Source organism: Lissotriton helveticus, chromosome 4_1 (genome assembly GCF_964261635.1).
Source record: "Lissotriton helveticus chromosome 4_1, aLisHel1.1, whole genome shotgun sequence".
In the NCBI taxonomy this organism is placed as follows: Eukaryota; Metazoa; Chordata; class Amphibia; order Caudata; family Salamandridae; genus Lissotriton; species Lissotriton helveticus.
The window spans coordinates 1,478,361,361-1,478,385,102 of NC_136063.1; the positions used below are offsets into that span (position 1 = coordinate 1,478,361,361).

The window sequence follows — 23,742 nt, forward strand, 5'->3', positions numbered from 1 at the left end:
ATTTGTGTTTAAATCTTTCTATTTAATTCCGAAGCGGAAATAAATATTTGACACGTCTCTTAAAGCCCTGCAGCATATCAGCTGTCAATAAAGCTAAAAATGTTACAGCCATGTTTTTTTTTATTAGAAATGTTTTATTGTATCCGCCAGATGCAGCCAAGCCATAAACGCCAAGGGCACAAGGGATTAGGAGATCTAAGTGTCTAAAGTGTAGCAACTAGACAAAGATGTGTCAAAACGGATTTTATTGCTTAAGTTTCGACTGTCACTTTTAATGCTTGTAATTTCACACATGCGTGCAGAAGAGTCCACAATACATGGACCTTTCACATCCAAAATACACAAAAGTATTGTTAAGACACACCTCTGAACACACCCTTCTTTGGAAAGAGTCACTTCTTAAATTCATCTTCACCTTTCAAACAGGTGGAATGCTTCTTCTCATGGGGGAAGGGGAGAGCAGGTTAAGAATGAACTCATACATGCATTAGTGAGTTGGTCACGAAGCTTTCAGTGGACACACGCCTCCAGAGTCTCCCTTACTTTCCAAAACTATTCTCAATTGATTTTAGCCGGCTCCCCTACAAAACCATGGAATAGCACCCTCCTAAATGGTCTATGAGGAAAGTGTAAAGTATACAATGGAGACTGGGATTAGTGCTACGGAAAGATTCAGAACATCTTTACAATCTTGGCATTTCTATTGCATAAGGAATTGTGCTCTGTTTATGCAATCTGCTCAGTTTCATGAGTTTTATGAGCGGAATCCGGAGGAGGGCCTTTTGTTGTGTGCCACAATGGCCCTGAGCCGTTCATCTGGGAGATTTGTGGTTTACAGAACATAATGGCGTTTTATTAGTTGCTCGATTTCTGCCCTGCAATGTGAGACGCCCGCTGGTGCATTGAAGCACACTGCGAACGCTGTCGATTGGGAAACATGAGCTCCACTGTCTCGCATGACAGTCCTCTTTCTGCGCCTCTTTTATCTGGTAAACTAATAAATGTGCAGGAAGCAGGGTAGATGTTCACAGAGAGCTCGGCCAGACAGGGCCTGTATTTCAAACTGTGAAAACTGGCGTGTGCAAGCCTGGAGCCCCTTTGCGGCTCTCTTATAACTTTTAATTAGACTGATTTATCTGTGGATAAAACAAGCTGGCTTTAGACGTCTTGTCTTCATCTGTAGTCAGTCGTATATTTGCTGTGGGTGTCCGCTGGACCACAGGCGCTTTTAGAGTGTATTTACGTCCCAAAGGAATGATGCACGTCGCTGGTATATAAGCCCACATTTGTCTAACGTTTTTAGAAACTATGTGAAGACGGTCTGACTCAGCTAATCTACAAACGCACTGCTAGATGGTGAACGCGCGCACACCATCTGGAATGCATTACACGGCCACCCTGACAGCTCCTAATTGATATTTATGGACGGCCATGCGCGAAACCGCCGAGAATATGCCAACATGGCCGCCTAATGCCCTATGGCATCAAGACTACTACAAAAACAGCATCGCGACGACCAATCAATATTCAGATAAGAAAAAACTGAGGAATGTGTCTTTCCCAAGGCCTTAACACACTTTTTTTTCTTTCTGTAGTAATAGGATCTCAGGCTCCGCCCGAGCCCTAAAAAATCCTATTCTTCAGACTCCACAAAACTTCTTCAAGCTCATTTCTCTGCTCTTGCTCCATTGACTTATTTATGTCCTAATGACCTCTATAATGCTATGGGTCGCAACGCAGTCAACAATTCTATAAACTGGAACTAAATAGTTATAATGTTGTTTAGATTACTGAACAACTAAGGCTTAAGCAATTATCCCTACTACTGAAATCAGCTGAATGTTCCATTGTCTTATGTTCTTTTATACAGACTATTACACTGGTTGTTTTTCAGTCACTGAGAGATCACCTGCCTACTGAGCACATTTCTGTGATGTTGCAAATATAATAACGTATAAAGACTTATGAGCGAGGCCAGTTTCTCTGATTAAAATTTATTTTGTGATATTTAGGTTTCGACCTGGCGAGAGCACGCAGTGCTCTGCCCAGGGCGAAATCTTTTGAGTTACAGTATGGATGTTCGTCCCACCTCTGTTTCCCATTGGCTAGCTCCATAAATGGACGCTAGCCATTGGCAAACAGAGGCGTCCGTCATCCTGCGAGGCAACTCGTGGGCGTTTCTGAGACTTTTACTCATCCGGCCCCTTTTGTCACGTCAGTGCGGCGGTGGGCGGGGTTTATTTTTTTTCCGACGTCGAGGTTTCATTTGGTCATTCCGCGGCCGGAGGAAGTCCAGGTGAGTGCCTTTCTTGCCGTTCCCTCCCCCCTCCCGCTGTCCGTGTGCCTGCCCGCCCCCCTCCCGCTGTCCTTGTGCCTGCCCACCCCCCTCCCGCTGTCCGTGTGCCTCCCGCTGTCCGTGTGCCTCCCGCTAGGTTGTACCTTTTTTATTTTGCTTCTTTATCATTTCTTTCATTTATGACATGTTATTAAACTCTGCTATGCTAATACATTCCTGTACATTTACACTATGCTGTGCTATAATACCGTGCGCTATGTTTCATGTTGTAGTGTTAGGTCATGCTCCGACATACTATGCTTTTTTAATGCCAGGCTGGGCTATCTCATGTCGTGCTGTTGGATTCTGGGGGGTTTATGGAGCCCCTTGCAGTTGTATTATAGATGTGCGCCTTTTATTCAGGGTTCAGCCACTTGAATCGAACACGTCTCGCTGGATGATCGATGTATCAAAAACCTACCACCGCCCGTGTCACTGGGAGGACCCGAAAGCCTGTCCTGAGGCTTGGTATTAAAAAATGAAGCAAATGAAGCCGGGGACATTTCAGAAAGTGTAGAAAACTTGGCAATTTGCAATGTAAATGAAAAAAAAGTTCCTCCTATCAACAGACCACGTCCCATTACTCGTAACGTGCTTGAGTGCAGCCCACTTTCTATAACTAGTCATGGGGTATCAATGATGGCGTCTTTAAAACTAACCGCATATTTCACGGAGGTTCGTTTAATTCACTTCAGGGGCTGGCCGACTGAGGGTCTGTTGCAGCAGTTCAAACCTCTCGACATGCGAGTTTCGCACACGTCTCTGCAGCCGGCCATGAATCTCCTGAGCTGTCTTTCCAGCCTGCCATGTGCTCTTCTGTGGTGGTGACACAGTTGCGCCATAAATAACCAGAGGGGCCGGCGAGCTGATGCTTTGGGTAAAGCTGTCTGCTCGCTTTAGTTTGTAATGTTTATTTTTAGCCTCTCGGCACCGCATGCTGATGTTTCGCTCCTTCCGGGAATGCCACTGACAGAATTAGACCCCAATGGCTGCTCACGCGGGCGCGCCGCTCTGCAAACTCGTGCTCACGTGCCACTCGTGTTTGTAGATCAGAGGACACGGCCCTGCATGAACGGGTCCTACTCAGTGAGATATGTTCAAGGGCTGAAAGGTTTAATTTCTTAAGGTGCCTGTAGGTGACATAGTTTTGTGTCACTTCTGCTGGGGCTTTTCAAGTTGCAAAGTTGTTATGTAAAGAGAAGATGTGATGGTCACACCAGATTAAGTTCATGTTTCTTCTTGTTGTGATTAATCCCGGCATGCCAAAGATTACGTGTGGGTCAAGCCACATAGAAATTTTCTTGCCACGTCAGTATGGTCATACCAAATGTTCGTTGCCTAAGACAGAGACAGATGTTGCTTATTGATGGTTCTGGGAATGAAATTAATTAAGGCTTCCTTGAAGGCTCCGTTGTTTGAGGATGTTATGTATCGCAAAAGAAATGAGCAGGAAATTATAAGTGAAGGGAAACACATTTCACGGATCTTATCAGTACTAGGAAAGATTCACATTTAGTAAAGTCTTCCATTTTGCCCGTTCTTCTATATTTGAAAACACCAACGATCTCACCCGCTGTCTACACATGAGGGATCCCGAGTGTGTGCGTGTGTGACTGCTCCAGTGTGTGCGTGCATGTGACTGCTGCAGAGTGTGTGTGTGTGTGTGTGACTGCTCCTGGGTGTGTGTGTGTGTGTGTGTGTGTGTGTGTGACTGCTCCAGGGTGTGTGTGTATGTGACTGCTCCAGAGTGTGTGTGTGTGTGTGTGTGTGTGTGTGTGTGTGTGACTGCTCCAGAGTGTGTGTGTGTGACTGCTCCAGAGTGTGTGTGTGTATATGTGACTGCTCCAGAGTGTGTGTGTGTATGTGACTGCTCCAGAGTGTGTGTGTGTATGTGACTGCTCCAGAGTGTGTGTGTGTGACTGCTCCAGTGTGTGTGTGTGTGTGACTGCTCCAGTGTGTGTGTGTGTATGTGACTGCTCTGGTTGTGTGTGTGTGTGGGGGCTCTGTGTGTGTGTGTGTGTGGGTGTGGCTGGCTCTGGGTGTGTGTGGCTGGCTCTGGGTGTGTGTGGCTGGCTCTGGGTGTGTGTGGCTGGCTCCGGGTGAGTGTGGCTGGCTCTGGGTGAGTGTGGCTGGCTCTGGGTGAGTGTGGCTGGCTCTGGGTGAGTGTGGCTGGCTCTGGGTGTGTGTGTGTGGCTCTGGGTGTGTGTGTGGGTGGTAGTAATTGCTGTCTGCTGAGCTCGTCCGTAGGGTACAATAGTTCTCACATTTGCGAGAGATTAAGCTATTGGCAATGTAAATGACAATGCCATTTATTTATCTGTTTTCAAAACCAACACATAAATACAAATTTTGTCATTTACAATGCCAATATCTCTAACTTCTCCAAAGGCGAAACCGTTGCATTGTAAATGCTTGTTCTAATTGTAATTGTTCCACATGGAACCTTTGTTTGTGGTTCCAGGTGGTATTTGGGCTACCAGGTCTACCAATGTTGCATTAAATTGCTGTTATCCGTTTAATCACCACAGCCTAATTTCATATAATGGTCCGTTCACTTTCGCCCCTACTTGGCTCGCGCCGGGATACTCTTTGAATAGTCGTGCACGTTATAAGTGTCAATAACATAACATAAAATTTGTTTCCACCACACTACAGAATTGCCAGAAAATGTGCTTCATTTGTGCTTTCATAATTCTGATACATTCTGAAATATCTGTACAGTACATTTACAGGCATCTAAATTTTGTTGTGACCTGGAGAAAAAACATAACATTATTTTAATATGGTTAAAAAAAATCCATACACTAGTTGAGGACATTTCCACACATTATCGTTTGCGCGCTGTATACTTTTATCAGTAAAACTGTATGTCTGTGCAATTACATTGGCTATTTAAATTGAAAATGTGTTGTCTGTAATGGCAGCGTACTACCACGCTATGCATACTCCACTTTACCCCACTCCACACCACTCTATGCCACTGCACTCTACTCTGCATTGCTTCACACTACTCCACTCTACTCTGCACCACTGCACTCTACTCCATTCCACCCTGCACCACTCCGCTGTATGCCATTTCAGTCTACTCTGAAATAATTCACTCTGTCTTTGCACTGTACTCCACTCTGCGCCCCTGCAATCTACACTGCACCACTGTTCTCTTCGCCACTTCACTCAAAACCAGTTTACTCTAAGCCACTGTACTTTACGCCAGTCTACTCTGCACCACTGCACTATACTCCCCTATACTGTACAACACTCTACGCCCTTCTTAGTATGCCAGTGCACTTTACGCTAATCAACAGTACGCCACTCTAATCTACTCTGCACCACTGCGCTCTATGCCACTGCACTTAACGCCACTCTACTCTAAGCCATTGCACTCTACATCACTGCACTCTACGCCACTTAATTCTACTCTGCACCACTGTACACCGCTGCTCTCTAGGCCGCTCTACACCACTCTAGTCTACACCATTCTACTCTGCAACACTGCACTCTCCAACACTGAACCCTATCCCACTCTACTCTGCACCACTTCACTATATATGCCACTGCACTCTACGCCACTGCTCATACTCTGTACCTCTCTACTCTATGCCACTACACTCTATGCCCTTCTCCACTGTGTCACTCCACATTACGCCATTTTACTCTTGATGGAAGCTGTCTCTTTATATACTATAGCAAAGTAAGGTATAGTGTGCACAGAGTTCAGTGGATCCCCAAAGGTAGGCAGAGGTAAATATACTATAAGATTCGTCCCTACACTCTATGCCACTCCACTCTACTTTACGACATGCCACTCCACTCTAAGACACACCTCTCCACTCAACGCCACTCCACAACATGCCACTTCAGTCTATTTTACTGCATGCCACTCCTGTTTGACATGCCACCCACGACCCGCCACTCCTCTCTACGACACGTCCCTCCACGGTATGCTGCTCCACTCTACAACATGCCACTCCACTCCTATTTGTGACATTACACCCCAACTCTGACACACCAATACACTCTACAACCCGTCCCCCCATCGTACGCCACTCCACTATACAACATGACACTCCACCACGACATGCCCCTCCTCTCTACGCCCCGCCAATCTATTCAATTACACACTACACCTCTCTATACCACTCTATTCTATTCCACACTACTACACTCTTTATCACTCCACTCATTACCCCTCTATTCTATTACACTCTACTCCACTCTATGCCACTCCGCTCTGTCACTGCACACTACGACAGCCTATGCCACTCAACTGTGTCACAGCCCTGTGTGACACACTATGCCACTGCATTCTGCGACACTCTGCCACTCCACTCTATGCCACTGTACTCTGACACTGTGCTACTCCACTCTACAAAAGGCCTCTCTAAGACACTCCACTCTACGTCCCTCCACTCTTGTCACTCTCCTTTACGTCACTAGCTTTTAGCCACGCTGAACAGCAGCCAAGCTGGTGTACAACATGGCTGAAACACATTGGCAAAGCCAATAGCTCCTGCATAGGCGCGACCTATTGGCTTTGCCAATGCTTGTTTGACTCTGCCATCCTTCAGAACTTACCATTCAAACGTGCCTCTGAAATCATTTATCTCACTAGACCAGTATGTCTTGTAAAATGTACACATCACTGCCTGAAATCAAGTGGGTCAATAGGTTCAAACCAATTTTGCACTTACATTCAAGATATTGCAAAATAATGTTACACGTGTTGTGGAGACTCTTATCTTCCAAAGCTGTACAAATCAGGATAGCATGCATGAAAGTCCTGACTCTCGGCCCTCGTACGACTGGCAAAGACCAAGCGCTCCTTGGCATGCATTTCCCCCAAGGCACGTGTCTACGGCCCTCCTAAACCATTGCAGGCTGTGGACACTTAACATGACGCATGGTCCTTTGTGACGCTCTTGCTATGATAAAAAATGATTTGAAACACATAAATCTCATCCAAAGTACAAACCTCACAACTGAACTTTTCAAAAGTTGATTGCTAGTAATCTCAATAGTTAAAAGGCAAACAGTCAGTTAGTGATTAATGGCTACATTCCATATTAGTTAGAAAAGAGATGCACACCTTGTCATCCAACTTAATCAATATTCTTTGACCGTAGTAGTTTATTGGTGTGCAAGAACCTGCTTAACGCTTCGTCTCAGTGCGCTGTGATGTTAACAATTTTACCACAAGGAACCCCTTTTCTGATTCCACCGGGCTGCACTGTCACACTTATAGTTTGAGTCCAATGTATCAATTTCTTGAAAATTACTCTTAGTTTAATCCATGTTTCGTCATATTTTTAAATCCATTTACTCTTCATTCATTATCAATCCATTTTACTCAATCTTGTGACCGAGGTTATTTCAATAAAGCACAGAAATCCATGTAGGGTTCCACTTGCCATGATTTTAATAAAACAACCCAATGCATTTCGGGAAATCACTTCCCTTCATCAGGGGCATCTATAAATATAAAAATACGTCCTTATAACACCATATTCAAAACAGTGATCCTAACTGACAGTGTAACAGCGTTTTGCGAAACCAACTAACACAATGCTTCACATTTCAAGACCATTTACATACTCTATTTCGTTTCATAAATGGTGTTTAAACTCGATGAAGGGAAGTGATTTCCCGAAATACATTGGGTTGTTTTATTAAAATCATGGCAAGTGGAACCCTACATGGATTCCTGTGCTTTATTGAAATAACTTCGCTCACAAGATTGAGTAAAATGAATTGATAATGAATGAAGAGTAAATGGATTAAAAGGTATGACGATAATTTTCAAGAAATTGATACATTGGACTCAAACTATAAGTGTGGCAGTGCAGCCTGGTGGAATCAGAAAAGGGGTTCCTTGTGGTACATTCCATATTATACAACGAAGCATGAAGAAACGGTATAAAATACGTTTCCGTACTACTGTAAAATCTTTGTTCCTCTTTACTGTCCCTCAATTCAGTACTCTGAATATTACCATAGCGTTCAAAATCGCAAAACCGCTGTCATATGATCTGTTTAAAATAAATGCAACAGAAGAAATACTTAGCTGCCTGAAGAGCAGAATTCATAAGATGGAGTTTAGAAAATGCAGATGGTAGTTATGCTGTTGTAAACTGTGGTATTTATAGTATGGTTCTGCTGTTGTGACATTTATGGGTTAATGCATAGTCCTGCTCTTTACATAAAATAGGCATTGGTCCATGGCAGTATAGTTATAGCTTCTACGCTGTTGCATCATGGGATTTGGGCGGCGTGCAGGCACATTGTCACAAAGGATTCCTCCCTCCAAAAGACTGATTGTTTGTGTTGCCTATTTGCACAGAAAAAAAGAAAGGCCTTCAAGCCACAAGCCAAATATGTTGTATATCCACCTTTTGTGAGGACTCATTAAAGTATTGGTTCTTTTTCCAGGCAAATGTGTACCATGCCAGTACATCCACTGGGGAGAGTCGAGCAATAAAGATTTATAAAACCTCGATATTGTTGTTTAAAGATCGTGACAAGTATGTCAGCGGAGAATTTAGGTGAGTAAAATCGATCTGGACTCCCCATTTGAGTCATGATTGTTCAGTTCTTTATGCATTTTTTTTTTTGCAGAGTTCTCTTTGGTTTATATCTCTAGGGACCCTTAGCCTCAGATTGGTTGGATCAAAGGCTGTGCCTAGGCAGGTTTTAAAAAGTAACTCTAGAGGTTGTGCAGTGCAGCACTCCATCGATCCATATCTCCCCAACACATCTACATGCCTTTTTCTGTAGACTGTACAACTGTAATCTGCTTAGCTATGCATTGTAAAGAGCTGCACCTGCTTTGTGTAATTTCTTTGCAGCTCAATCTTTGTCACAGACAATTGACTTTAAAAAAAAACTAGGATTTGTGTAAGGCAGGTTTATAACGCTCATACTTGAAAGGCCTGTGTGTTTCATCTCTTTTGTCAACATCCCTTGAACTCCCTTTCACTATGTGCTTAGTTTACAAACTAGTTTGTGTGCAATTTTCAGAAGCTTGTTTTTAAGATTATGAGCAGTAGACTGACAATTTCCTCATGAGAAATTCTGAACTGGTAACGGTAACGGTAACTGGTAACGGGTGCACTCTCTAGAGCCTGGGGTGGTGGTCACCACACCCATGTAACACTGCTTCTCCAAGTAACGAAAACACATGTTCGCTCCAGTGCATTTTTGAGATTTGCTGTCCATGGAAGTGTTACTGGTTGCACTCCAGCTCAGTTTGATTGGGTTGAGAGTGATTTTGTTATGATTCCAGGCCTGCAACAGGAACAATTGCAAGTGGTAAGTGTTCGTTCATTTCCCCTTTAGTGAAAGGCCTTACCAAGATGCCCATCAAAAGTTGACTCCAAGCCAAGATTGCCAACAAACGTTAACACTTTTTCTGTACGTCCATTTCATGGACCAGCCCTTTTCTGTCAGGCGGTTTCTTTTTTACTGGTATATAAAGAGCCTTTGATCAGTGTACCAATGTGTCACAACTCCTGCAGCTTGCACCTGCTGTTGGATACTTTACTCCAGTCCTACGAACCCCAGCTCTGTACTGTCCTGCAGGCTCTGGCTGTGCTCCACTCCTGCTCTGCTCCAGTCCTGTCAGGTACCGTTTTGCTCTAGTCCTGCTCTTACCTAGATACACAACTTCAAACTTGTACAAAGTCGCCTGTAGTTTGGACCCAGTAAATCTGGAGTTTTTTTTTGCCTTTGGACAGTTTCATCCTCGTGCTGTCAGGCACTACTTTCCAGATGACATTCTCTGTAAGTTTGTAGTACAGAGCATACAATTTCACTTTTAGAAGGGAAGACATTTCCTCAGAGACTTCAAGAAAAAGGTCAGGGATTGACCCCTACATCCACCCCTTGGCAGATCTGCCCTCACGAGTCTTCGCTTAGAGGAAGGTGTGCAAGATTGTGTCAAAACAGCTACTTTGGTCCATTCATGGCCACTGGCTTCAATGAAGCTGGCAGGTTGCTTCATTCCAGTGTTGTCTAGGGTTTCCCAACACAGCAGCTTTGCAGTACCTTCACATGAGTATTGCCTCCTAATATCGTTGTCCGTGAGGATTTAATCTCAATACTCCTCGTTTTTTATTTAAAATATTTTGAACATTGCACTTTGCCTCATGATTCCCCCACCCCATCTCCACTTGCCTCACCTGGGAAAACAGCTTGAGAGCCATTCTAGAAGATTTCCAACTTACACTAGAAGAGAGGAAAATGATAATGACAGGCATGGATTAAATGTGGACCTCAGGGAAGGAGATATATAAATCAGGGACTAAGAAAGATGAGACAGTGGACAGTCTTGGGCAGGGACGTACAAAGTCTACGGTGGCAAGCCATAAGAAGAGGAGGGTATGGGATCCGATAGAGAAGTATATTCCAATACATTGTTGCTTCTCCAAACATCAGAAACCTAGTCTAAATTCCATTGTCTGTTCTCGCTAATGGCCCATTATTAAGATCTTCAGTAACAACTTGAATTTGAGGTTCTGCAGAGTTAGAAAAGCTTCAGTAAGGCATTTTCCTGCCTCTCACTCAGCCAAAGAACTGCAAGTGTGGGATTAGATATCGATTTGCAGGTCACACTTGCAGCCCTTAGACTATACTCAAGGCAAGGGAGACCTCTTCAGTAGTAGTTACCATTATTGAGATGTTGATAGTCCCATTTGTCGAGTATATGTATGTTAATCCTGAAACACTTTTCCTTTTTAATTTATTATTACTCTTGTGCATATTCTCCAACCAATCTGGTCTTCAGGTTTATTCACCAACAATGCTCTCTGGCACATTTACATACTTCCCAGGCCCAATACGTTAGTCATCCGAGGGTTTTAGGGGGTACTAGGGTTTTAGGGGGTATTCACCAACTAGAGTTTCAAAACTGAATCAATGTTTTTATTTCCAGCCTTAATGTGGAGGACTGAGCTGTGAATATGCCATTGCCTGACCTGATTAGGACCTGAACTGGCATGTTCAGCTACCTGTGGCCCCAGATGATGAGAGTTCTTGCTGATTCATTGAAAAAGAATTGTTGCTCTACATGTCCCTTTCTAGTTATTTTTCTGCTTTTGTAGGTCCACGTCTTGAAAATTCGTCAACATGAGTCTTTCAGGGTTGACATGGTTTTAACCTCTCAGGCCAAAAGCTATTACCCAAGACTCTATGTGGACTTCAGGAAATATGATAAAACATGTGTGAGTACAGGTTCCAGCTAAGTGTCTTGACTTCAAGTTGTTCGTTTGAGAAGTATTGGTGTCTCATTACAACCCAGAACAAATAATTATTGTGATGGCTGCTCTTGGGAGAATGAAACGATTTTCCTCTGAGTGTTGTGCCACAGTTCAAGATAAGGCAAAGTCAGTGGATAGTTACAGAAACGGAGTGTACTAAAATAACAGGCTGATGCTCTGCAATGCCAATTTGACAGTGCTTCTGTCTAGGTATTGCATGCTTTTTGGGGATAAGTGGATGAAGGCCGGTCAAGCATTTTCTTTACATCGGAAGCCATGACCAGAATTATTTTTCTCTCTCAATGACTTAGACTGATTTTTTATTTTTTATATGTAACCTGGTTTAAACTACATCTTTATTTATTTATTTTATTTTGAAAGTTTTATATAGCGCGAACAAGATCTTTGCAGATATCAGAGCGCTTTACAAAGAAGGGGTGCGAACAGGAGAGTGAGTAACAGGCCAATTAGGCTTAGCGCAGTTGAGGTAACAAGTGGGGTAGGTACATGAGTTAGCATAGTCATACAGGTAAGTCAATAAGGCTAACAGTACTAATAGGTGGAGGCAAAGACAATCATGTAAATCGATAATACAGGTGATGAAGATAGCAAAGGGATCGAAAAAGTAGTACAGTTCAGTGCATAGTCTTAAAGAGTCAGAGATAATAGTTCAAGTGTATTTAGCCATGAGGATAGCTTTTACTTCTTTCTTAAAAAGTCTGGTGGAGGAGATGAGCCTGATTTCGGGGGGGAGTGAGTTCCAGATCCTGGGTGCCATTCCTGAAAAGGAGCGTTTATAGGTTTTTTCCTTCCGGAATCTTCGAGGCTTCAGCAGAAGATTATTTGCGCTTCTAGTGTTTCTGGTGCCGCCAGAGATTGTCAATTTCTGAGTTAGGTAACCGGGTGAGCTCAGGTGTACCGCTTTGTGTGTCATGCAAGCGATTTTCAGATGTATTCTGGCTTCAAGAGGTAGCCAGTTCAGGGATTTCAAGTCAGGGGTAATGTATGAGTTCTTTTTTGACCCAGTGATGAGTCTAACCGCAGCGTTTAGAGAAGCTCTTAGAGGTGCGGTAGTAGTTAGGGGGAGTCCGCAGAGGGCGATGCTACCATATTCTATTCGAGGGATGACTAGTGATTGTACTGCAGTTCGGAAGTCTTTGGCTGGGAGGAAGGGTTTAAGTTTCCTCAAGGTATTGATTTGGAAGTTCGCTCCCTTAGTTGCCTTGCTGATATGTTGCTGCATGTTGAGATTGGTGTCAAGTGTTATGCCTAAAGATTTTGCTGAGTCCACGATAGTGGGTTGGACATTGAGTGCGGTTAGGTGTTTAAGCCAAGTTTGCGTGGTAGAGGTCTTCGCTGGAGGTGAGATCAGAAGGAACTCTGTTTTCAGAGCATTGAGTTTGAGATGATTATCAGCAAGCCAGGATTGGGTGCTTCTAATCGTTGAGTTCAGGAGCAAAATGTCTTTGGGGGATTGTAATTTGAGATAAAGTTGGGTGTCATCGGCGTACATGTGGAAGTGTACATTAGAGGCTTGTAGCAAGGTTGTGAGAGGTTCCATGACTAGGTTGAACAGAGTTGGGGATAGTGAGGAACCTTGGGGGACGCCTAGTGATACAGGTATTGGCGAGGACAACAGGTTGTTGCTCTTGAATTTCTGCGACCTGTTGTGTAGAAAGGAAGTGAACCACTTGAGAACAGTTCCAGATATACCCATTCTTGTGTTTAATAGTTCGAGTAAATTCTCATGTTTCACGGTGTCGAATGCTGAAGAGAGATCCAGAAGGATGAGGAGGCAGGTGTCGTTTTGATCTAGGATTTGAAGTGCATCGTCAATTATGTGAGTCATAGCAGATTCAGTACTGTGCCCTGCTCGGAAGCCTGATTGATGAGGGTTAAGGAGATCAAACTGATCAATGTGTTTAGTCAATTGCTTTTGTGCGCATTTTTCCAGTAGTTTGGCGAGAGTGGGAATATTGGTAATGGGACGGTAATTGTTCAGATCAGAGGGGTCGGCTGTAGGTTTCTTTAGTATAGGTGTGACCTGTCCAATTTTGAGGGAGTCAGGTATGGTTCCTTGTTGAAGTGAGCTGTTGATAATTTTAGTCCAGAGTGGGAGAAGCAGAGGGGTAAAGTCTTTTACAGCGTTAGCAGGAAGGGGGTCCGTGAGGTGATTGGATGGTTTCAAGGTGCTGAGCAGTTTGCCAATTTCTTCTTCAGAGTAGGTGCTAAAGGATGACCATGTGGCATTGTTTTTTGGTTCAATGGGTGCTATGCAATGGGGCTTGGAGTAGAGGCTTGCATCAATGAGGAGATCACTCTTTATGTTGTCAGTTTTTTGGATAAAGAATGCGGAGAAGTCTTCACAGGAAGGTGCTTCGCGCACAGTGCTGAGTGGTTGGGGTTGTTCCTTGGATTGTGCTCTGATAAGCTCAAACCGTTTTCTCGGGCGGTTTTTTGCTTGGTCGAGCTGGAGGCTGAAAAAATCTGATTTTGAGCGTTTTATTTTCCTGAAGTAGGCGTTTCTCTTTTTCTTCAGAGTTTTTAGGTGTAGTGCAGAGGGAGCTGATCTCCAGGTGCGCTCTGCCATTCGCATGTCTCGTCTGTCCTCATTGAGACTCCCGTCGTACCAAGGATTGGAGGTTTTAGTGGGAGCTCTTTTTAGCTTCATTGGTGCAGCCTCGTTAATTATTGAGGTCATAGCGTTGAGATAGTGGTCAGTCAGGGATTGAACGTCTGTAGCTCCGGTAGGTGGAAGTAGGAGATTGCAGCTGTTAGGAGGCAAAGAGCTCGGGTTGAGTTTTTTCAGGTCTCTTTTCCAGACTTTGGGCTTGAAGGATTGAACCGGGTTAAATTTGACTTTTTCGTTGATGGAGAATGTGACAATATGATGATCTGACCAGTCACAGTGTTGTATGGACTCGAGTTGGATAGAGTCCTCTTTGGAGATGATAAGGTCCAGGATAGAGCCTTTCTCGTGGGTCGGGCTGTTGCATATTTGAGTGAGGTCAAGGGCATTGAGGACATTTTTGAGACTATTTACAACTGCGTCATTGCGATCGTTCCAGTGGAGGTGAAGTCGCCGAGGAATATTTGGGTGAGCTGCCGTCCGGAATTGGTTGAGATCATATCCATGATTTGTTGGGAAAAGATGACGTTGTCCCTGGGTGGGTGGTAAATGCCGTGAAGAGAGCATATCGGTTTGCCCTCACTGATAATGTCGAGGCAGATGTATTCATAGAATGTTGGGGATGGTAGGGAGGTGGAGTTGACTTTCAGAACAGAGAGGTTGTTCCTGTAGATGCATGCGATTCCACCACCTATTTTGCCGGACCTGTCAAGTCTAATGATGTGGTAGTTGGGAGGAACCAGAATATCCATTATAGGTGTAGAAGATTCAGTTATCCAGGTTTCAGTCAAGATAATTAGGTCTAGGTCCAGTGTTAGGATGAGATCAGCGATGGCGGCTGAATGTTTCGAGGCAGATCTACAGTTGAGCAGAGAGCATTTGAGACGGGGTGTGTAGAGGGTGGTAGAGGGTTCTAGAGAGAGAGGGATTTTTCTAAGGTTATTAGGGATGGAGATTCTGCTGTTTAGTGTGGGGGTCTAAGGGGATTTGAGTGTATCGTGGGAATGGTGAGGTGTGAGGTGGATGTGTGATTTTGGGGAGCTGGGTCGTAGGAGCGGAGGAGGGTGAGTGTGTCGAGGTCCGAAAGAGGGTTGCAGGGGCGACGAGGGCGGTTTTTGCGGTTGCGAACAGGGATTGAAGTCCAGTGAGGGGAGCGTTGAGTGAGAGAGTCAACCGGAAGGGTTGGCATGTTGGGAGGGGAGGGGGAAGAGGAGGTGGGTGTGGGGTGTCTGGGGTGAGTGGATAGTAGTTCTTTGATGATGTGCGTGTCTTCTTTGACCTGGATGAGGGTGGCCATAATCTTGTCCAGCGTGGAGGTGGGAATGGAAATCCGGGGTGAGTGACTGACCGGGGAAGTAGCGTGTAGGTGGGGGAGTGGGCTGGTGTTGGTGCAGGGGTCCGTTGTGTCAGTATACGGATTGGTGTTAGGGGGGAGAGAGGATTTAGGCGGGAGGGGTGTTGATGAGGTAGGGAGGAGGTTGGTGGTATGAGTGAGGGCATAGGTGGTAGACGGAGAGAGCAAGGTGGAGGATTGGTGTATGTTAGTGGTGGTGGGAGTGCAGGACGGGGGGTAATGGGAGCTGAGGATGGGGGGAATGGGATTGGAGATGGTCCTGTTGTGGGGCGGGGGAGTTAAGTTAAGAAAGGAGGTGTGTTCTGCGCAGTTAGTTAGAGGGCAGTAGGGACTGAGAATGGGTGGGGATACAGGGTGGAATATGACGTTGGGCGTGTCGTTCAGGTGCTGAACTAGGTTAGATGTGTTGTAGGTGGGGGCTGTGATGTCGGGGGTGCGAGGGTTGGTAATGGTATGCGTGAAAGTCAGAGGGTTGGTATGGGGGATGGGAGTGCCTATGGTGTTTGGGGGGAGAGATCTGCGTCTGAGTTTGAAGAGTGTGGGGTAGGGGGGCGAATGGTGTGTGAGGGGGAGAGATCTGTGTCTGTGCTCGAGGAGTGTGTGGAAGCTACCTGGGGCTGGACTAGGATAGAGGGGTTGTGGGTGAGAGCTGAGGAGTCAGGGGTGAAGGGTCTGTCTCTGGATGAAGAGTGTGTGGTGTCTACCTGATGCTGCCTAATGTTAGAATTGTTGTGGGTGGGAGCTGTGAAGTCAGGGGTGGTAGGACTCGACGTGATATGGGCGAGGGTCCGCGTCTTGGAGAGGTGTCCTTTGAAAGTGGGGAACAGGTTGTCTAATAGTTCCAGGTTCCTGTCTGTGGATTGAATTAGGACAATCCCGTTGTATGTAATGATAGTAATGGTGGCTCTGCCTGGGAAGAGTTGGGATGGTGTGATGTAGAGTGTTAGCCCATGCGTGGATTTCCTGGTGGTGGAGACGGTGAGTAGGGTGCAGAACGCTTTTCTCCATTGAGCTCTGCGTATGGTGTGGAAGATGAAATCGGTGTTCATGGAACCATTGACCGGGGAGAAGTAAGTGTCAGCAAAGGGGGTTTCAGGGTGGGACCTCAGGAAGTTGTGTTTAAAGCGTTTAACTGCTTTTTTGGAGAGAACGGGTGGGTAGTTGATTTTATATGTGTGCTTACCGACGGGATCCATGTTGGGATGTCGGTATGTGTAGGTGCGGGAGGGTGAGCACTAGTGAAGTACAGGAATAAGAAAACAAGTGCAGATGCAAACAGTGGGTTACCTGGATCAACAGTGACACTAGTGATCCACTAAGATATATGAGGTAGCGATCGGTGTGTTACATGAGGAAAGGTGAAATGTGCAGGTTACAAAAGTGTACACAGTACCAGTAGAAGTATAATACTGTTGTAGTACTGGACCAAACTATAAGTGCAACCAGTGTACGGGAGAAAAAGTGAACTGGTTGCAGGTTACAAAGCTGACCAGTGTAGGGAAAAAGTGAAATGGGAGCAGGGAACAAAAAATATACAGAATACAAATAGGGGGAATAATACGGAGTATAATACTGATGGTATACGGGAACACACATAAAAAGTGCAAACAGTAAACAGTTACATAGATCAAACGTGAGACTAGTATCTTTAATACTATTATCTTGGAATAAGCAGGAAGAGATGATTTTGGCCCTGTACCTTGGACCATGACATAGGACAAAGTTCTGTCTCTTCCTAATAGTGGAGCGGAGATGAAGTTGTTATTATGTCTTAAACCAACCCAGTTTCTACAGAGCACAGGTGAAGTCATGTGATCTCCTGACCTGTATCCCCCCTCAGTCGTAACAGTGATATGCTGCTTTCACTGCTCTAAACATACTTTTAAATCAGATGATTGCTGTGCCCGAAGTAGCACCTTGCCCCAGCTTGGCCTCCTGGCATTCATCCCATGCAGCCAACCCTGTGTCCCCTCAACCTTATCCTGAGACTCTTCGGGCACCCCAGCACCATGACATCCTCAGCAAAGGACAGACAAAGACAAATTCATCAGCTGTGTTGGCCTGGTCAGGCCAAGCGGGCTTAGGCCACAATCCCTGCCCTCATGTAAGCCATCAGCACTGTGTGCCCCACATCTGTTGAGATCTTCACATATTCACACTTACACCCGGACCCCAGAATCAAAAGCATCCAAACCGGGTATCTCACACCACAACCTCATCCATGTACCACTCACTAGTACATATACATCTCCTGCATTACAATCAGTTTGATTGCACTTTTTGCAGTTATTCGCGCTCCTGACATATCTGACATCACAACAGAACCTAGCCCTCCTTGAGGTTCACATCTCTGCTTGCTACTGCAGAGATGATGACAGTAGGGAGATAACAGGAGGGAGACTCAGTCATCCACAATTCTTCCTGACGGTGCACACTGAATAGCTGAGCAAGACTGAAGTAATTAAAGCTCCTTACCGGCCACTTTTGCACTTCACACTTTCAGCATCTTGGACAACCTTTTTGCATCTAATGTACAGGCCGCCTCTGCCCTCCCCCGATCAAACAAGAACTTACTAGAAAAATTCTCTGATCTTTTCACCTGCACCTCCTTATGGCGCAACCACCCTATATGGTTTGGAGACTTCAATCTATCTAGTAACTCTAGCACCAAGAAAATTAAGGAGTCTCTCAGTATACTCTTCAAAACCAGAAAATCAACAGCACAGCCCAACCTAAAGCAAACATGCTCAATATCATGCTGTCCACTGCGCTTACAATCTAATGTAAGGCCCCAGTGTCCATATACTGTTTGGATCACTTCCCCATTCTCGCCCCTGTCCTTCGCAACACAGCTACGAAAAGAGAGCAAAAGAAACATTCAACTCCTTTAAAGACCTCCTTACGGATGCCAACCAAGAAGAATTCATCAAGCTGCCAAACTCACACCAGACTGCATTAGATGTCCACACTTTTTTCCACATCCCAAAAACCATTCTAAAAAATCAAGGAGAACTCGGCGTTGAAAATACGACCCTTCAAATACAAACCGTCAGTGCAGTGGTACACCCCAAAACTCTGAGAACAAGTGCATCATACTCAAATATAAAGCGAAACTGAGATAAACAAATCTCCTGGTCCACCTAACCAAACTCAAAGCAGTCTGCCCTGCCTATAGATCCCTCATTACCCTAGCTAAAGCCACTGCTACAAAACTACTATCTACAAAGCAACAAATGGGAGCAAAACACTGTAAGACCATTAGGCACTTCATCAGTTCACTACCTGACCCTGCTGTGCATCCTTAGGTGGACAAATTGAATTCCATCAATCATTTCTTCACTGAGAAAGTCAACAAAATTAGATCCCTCATCAGCAGCACAATACAAACCTATTGTTACCCACGGCTTTGCTCCAGAGCGGGCTGCTTTTACCCAACTCACACACACTGAAACTCTCCAACATTCTGAACCCCTTCAAGGCCAGTTCATGTGAAGACAGCATTCTACTGTTGTCTATTATCAAGTGTCTTCGAGGAAATACCTTCACACTGCTCCTCAACATTGTAAATCATTCCTTCAGCAATGAAAATTTACCGGGCATCCAAAAAACTGGACAGATACCCTCCATACTGAAAAAAACTTTCTTGATTCATTAGGTCAATAACTTCTGCTGCTCATTCATCTATACTTCAAAGAAAAAAAAACATAAAAAACAGCCTATTACAGGAGTGGATCAGGAACAACAGACTTACAAAAAGGATCAATCCAATTGCAAACCAAGTTGGGCATGGCAACAGCCAATCTTCAGGTTGTCAATAACTCCCTACCTGGTAACGATTAATACAACCAATACCTCTGCAGCATGCTTGCCCCCCAACAGCCTTATATACAATCAATCAATAAGCACTCATCCACACTGTATACACTGGTATAGTGCAGTTCTACTGTGATTTACCTCCTACCACGCCAACTGGTATCAGCTTGTACAGATTGGCACCTCAAGATCCCAGTAGTTCTCCTGAGTAGCATCCGGGTCCAGGCCTTCACCCATCATCTTCAACCCCCTAGATGGAGCCTCTTCGATCCTTACTGGCTAATAATATTATCTAGATCCATCAACTTGCGTACAACACTCCACTGTACTCCAATCTCATCCTCGTCTCGGTCAGGGGTCAGGTGAACTAGTTATATTTATTTCATTTGCAAGGTGCTTTATTTCACATGTCCAGTGGCAAGACTTTGTAACTGTCTTAGGTTGATAATATGCAGGTCTAGAGTACAGTACAAATCGTTCTTTCTTTGGGTTAATACTGATCCCTGTCTATTTACAAAAGTCCTTTTTGCAAATGTGATGCAGTAGAAAGACTAGAAGGTAGATTTTTACTGGCTGACGAGAATGCAGGCTCGACAGCTGTCCCTGTGAAGTCTCCACATTCTCCAGATAATCTTATTGACCTAGCCGAGTCATTACATGCTGTGCAGTGTAATTTGACAGATGCATCATCAGCTAACGTACCATAGACAAAGGATGTGAGTACTGATGTGCAAATGCTCAAAATAAATTGTGGTTCAAAGAAAAAGTGAGCAAACTGCTCAATGGGGTATGATTGGAGGCCATACCTGGAATGTGACATAAATAGCACACTATGAGCACAATCAAACAATTGTCCTTATAGTAAATGCGAACCAGGTTGAACTGAACCTCTGTCGACTAAGAAAAACACACAATGCTACATACAGTGCTGTGATTAAAATATGATGGTATAAGATACCAACACCTGAGTGAATTACCAAGTAACATGTACCTGAGAGATTCTGTGTTTGGCCGCAGCCTCCAACTGAACATGCATTCTCCAACGAATGACTCAGACAAAGTAAAACTGTATAAATGTACCCGTAGCACGAGTGCTTTGTTATTGTAAACAGAGAGGAACAAAGTCTACCTATAGAGTGATGGGACTCCGATTCCACCTGCACCAACTTGACGCCAAAACAAAATGGTGTGCCACAAGAGATATTACCCAGGAGTGGTTATGAAGCTAAAAGGAAGCAACATCAACGTACGTGCAATGTGCACCAAAATTGATTGCGAAACGCAAGGGCCAAAAAACAATATAATGAAAGACCTCTAGACCTATGGCCATAAAGTGCATACTATCGAGACAAAACTGCAACATTTTTGACAACAGAGTGCAGATTGGTCAATGAACAGAGGCAAATCTCAGAGGATATGAAAAGCACATCTAAAATACCGTATATCAAATCATACACATAGATGGTAATTACATTTGTTAGACAACAAATGTGTGTCTTCTCAGTGCTGATTGGTCAATAACAGAGCCAAATCAACTCCGGAAACAAGCATTTGCAATGTAATAGGTCTCGCATTTTCGAAACTTTGACCTATTGGTATTGTAAAGGACATTGCCTTTTATTATTGCAGGTTTTTTAAACTCATAAATAAAAGGCATTGTCATTTACAATGCCAATAGCTCAAATCTCTCAATTGTGAGGCTTATTATTATTATTATAATAGATTTATAGGGCGTGCAGCTCCCCAATAGGGTCTCCCTGCATTGGACAGGACGGCAGACAAGTCACAGACTGCGAAAGCGGCAGCCCTGGATGTAGAATTAAACTTAGTGAGTATAAAGGAAAGGCTAGAAACGAGTGACACTTCCTGAGCTAAATTGGAAGAGAGTTCCAGAGTTTTGGGCCCAAGTAAGAAAACGAGTGGGCTCTCATGTGAGCAAGGCGGAACCTGGGCACAGAAAACAGTGAGAGGCTGGTTGATCTCAGCTGTCGGGCGGACTCGTAACATTTCACCAGGATTTGTATATAAGAGGGCGCCAAACCATGGTTGGCCCGAAACATGTAGCATAAAGCCTTGAATTTAATGCTCTTGTTCACCTTGAGTCAGTGGAGTTTATGAAGCAAAGGTGAAGCTGAGGCATATCTAGGCAGTCGAAAAAGGAGGCACGCAGCCGCATTCTGTATGATCTGCAGTCGGTGGACTGAGGCTTTATCTCTGCCCAAATACAAAACATTGCCGTAATCCTGTCACCAAAGCCTGCATTTGCATTGCAGATGCTTGTTTTTCCTTTCTGAGGCCTTGCGGTACGTTAGGGAAATCTGAAGCCGAGAGGGTGGTGTCTCTGAAGTTGTCGCAATCCTAAGCATTAAAGTTAAATAAATACATTAAAAAAGCTGAAACAGGAAGCACGGAGTCCCTGAAGTGGGTGCCACGCTCAGCTTGAAAGTTTAAAAAACAAGAAGCGCCTGCCATTGTCACACAAGTGACCTATCGGGGCAGCCACTATGAAAGTTAAAGCACACATAATGCGCCGCATATACAATAATCGGCCGGCATTGTCCCACTAGTGCTGTGTGGGTACGCTGCAAATACAAGAAGCAGCCACCATTGTACCCCATTATTCATTAAAGAAAATGTGCTCACCAACTTATAAAGCAGACCGTGTAACAACACAAGTAAAAAGTCCAGTCGTTATGTGAGGTTGCAAATGCAGACCAGGTGGTACCAAGGAGGGACTACTAAGCCTATGGGCAGAGCCTGTATGCCTTACCTCTTTACAGCATGCCACGCAGCGCATGTGCTGCCCAGGCTCGATCTAAAAAAGTGAAGAATTCATCTAAATTGATGTACAAAAAATATATGTATACCCTACAAAATTGATGTGTGATCAATGACATAAAGAAAGAGAACATGAAAAGAATGATTCAACATATTCAATGCGTGCGTGAGTATTTCTCTGTACCAAGAAGTACTGAGATACTTAACTAGGAATCTGCTCTAATAGCTAGGAATTGTTCGAATGAGCATGTGATGAGTGCACGTCTCGTGTAGGATAAACCACCTTTCAAAGATGCAAGGCAGTGATGTCTACATGAAAAGGGATCTATAGGAAACATGGGGGGCAGATGTAAATTTCCTTCATGTGGGTAATCTATTTGGTCCAGTTACCTGATGCTAGATTCTCTACCATATCCGCTATCAAGTTGAAGGCAAACCTATGTGTCAGTTGCGTACATTGGCAGCAGTCCGTTCAGTCACCTGTGCTAGAGCGAGCAAATGCATGTTCCATCCATTTTTACAGCATGATGACACCAATACAGAGCTATTGGTCGTGGTTTTAGAAGGATTGTCTCCACTCGAGGTTGGCATGAGGTTACTATCTACTCTTATTAGCGTTTAACCAGGTTGTCATAATTGGCTGTGCTGTAATTACTAAAATAGGATCTTGATATTATGCTAGTGTTTGTCCTCCTGACACAACTTGGGTAGAATATCCTTCCAATGTGTTGAATGCTTGCTTCCTGAAGAGAGTCATCTTAACGTGTCTCATTTAAATATAGATTTATTGATGGCAGCTAGGAAGGAATCCAGCAGCTCTGTCCTTCTGTAAGTGGCTCATGGTTTCACAGATCTTTCTGAGTAATTTTAGCCCTAAAACATCAATTTTATTTTCAAAGGGATAATACGTTTATCCAGGCAATACTGCTCTTCCCTGCAGTGTAGCCCTTTTATTCCAGCCCTATTTGATGTGCCTTTTACTGGATGCCCACGATTTACCTTGCTGCTTAAATATTAACCTTTTGGGTGCACTTTTGTTTGTAAAACTACGTTATCTAACATCAAAATATAGAATTTTGGATTCAGTTGACAGAGCAATAAAATATAGATGAACAAGGAAGATCTCTGTCTTGCATCTGCATACAGAATATTATTGTTTTACATGGGTGTTTTAGTGCAGTGAATAGTAACGTTCAGGATACCTTTATGTATGTCTCTGCATACAGTTCAGTTTTGCGGTCCAGAACAATCTTCACTCCAAATACATTTGGCCTTAATGGCCTTTATTGCTTAAAATGTATCCATGTTTCTCTATTGTAATTGTAATGATTTCATGTAAATGTTTATGTTTAAACTAATGTGTTTTTGTTTTCCATTAGATTTCGCCATGGTTACTGTAAAGGAAATCCGAGAAAAATGGTAAAAACCTGGGCAGAAAAGGAAATGCGAAACCTAATTAGGTGAATGTTTTGTTGATGTGTTTTTTCTCCGAAGCCCGGTGTTGCTTTTTTTGCAACTAACTTGTCCCAAATATTGATGTGTTTTGGAGTCCTTGAATTTATAAATTGTATTAGTGTTCGAG

The 23,742-nt window shown here is 44.1% G+C and overlaps 1 protein-coding gene across 1 annotated transcript in view; it reads left to right on the forward strand.

Moving 5' to 3' along the window:
• RIOK1 (RIO kinase 1) overlaps positions 1 to 23,742 on the forward strand; it is a 249,371-nt gene that overhangs the window by 99,356 nt on the left and 126,273 nt on the right. Inside the window, exons 7-8 of the mRNA XM_078688069.1 lie at positions 8,762 to 8,874; positions 23,540 to 23,620. Coding sequence (XP_078544195.1) covers positions 8,762 to 8,874; positions 23,540 to 23,620 — 194 coding nt within the window. The remainder of the gene's footprint in view (positions 1 to 8,761; positions 8,875 to 23,539; positions 23,621 to 23,742) is intronic.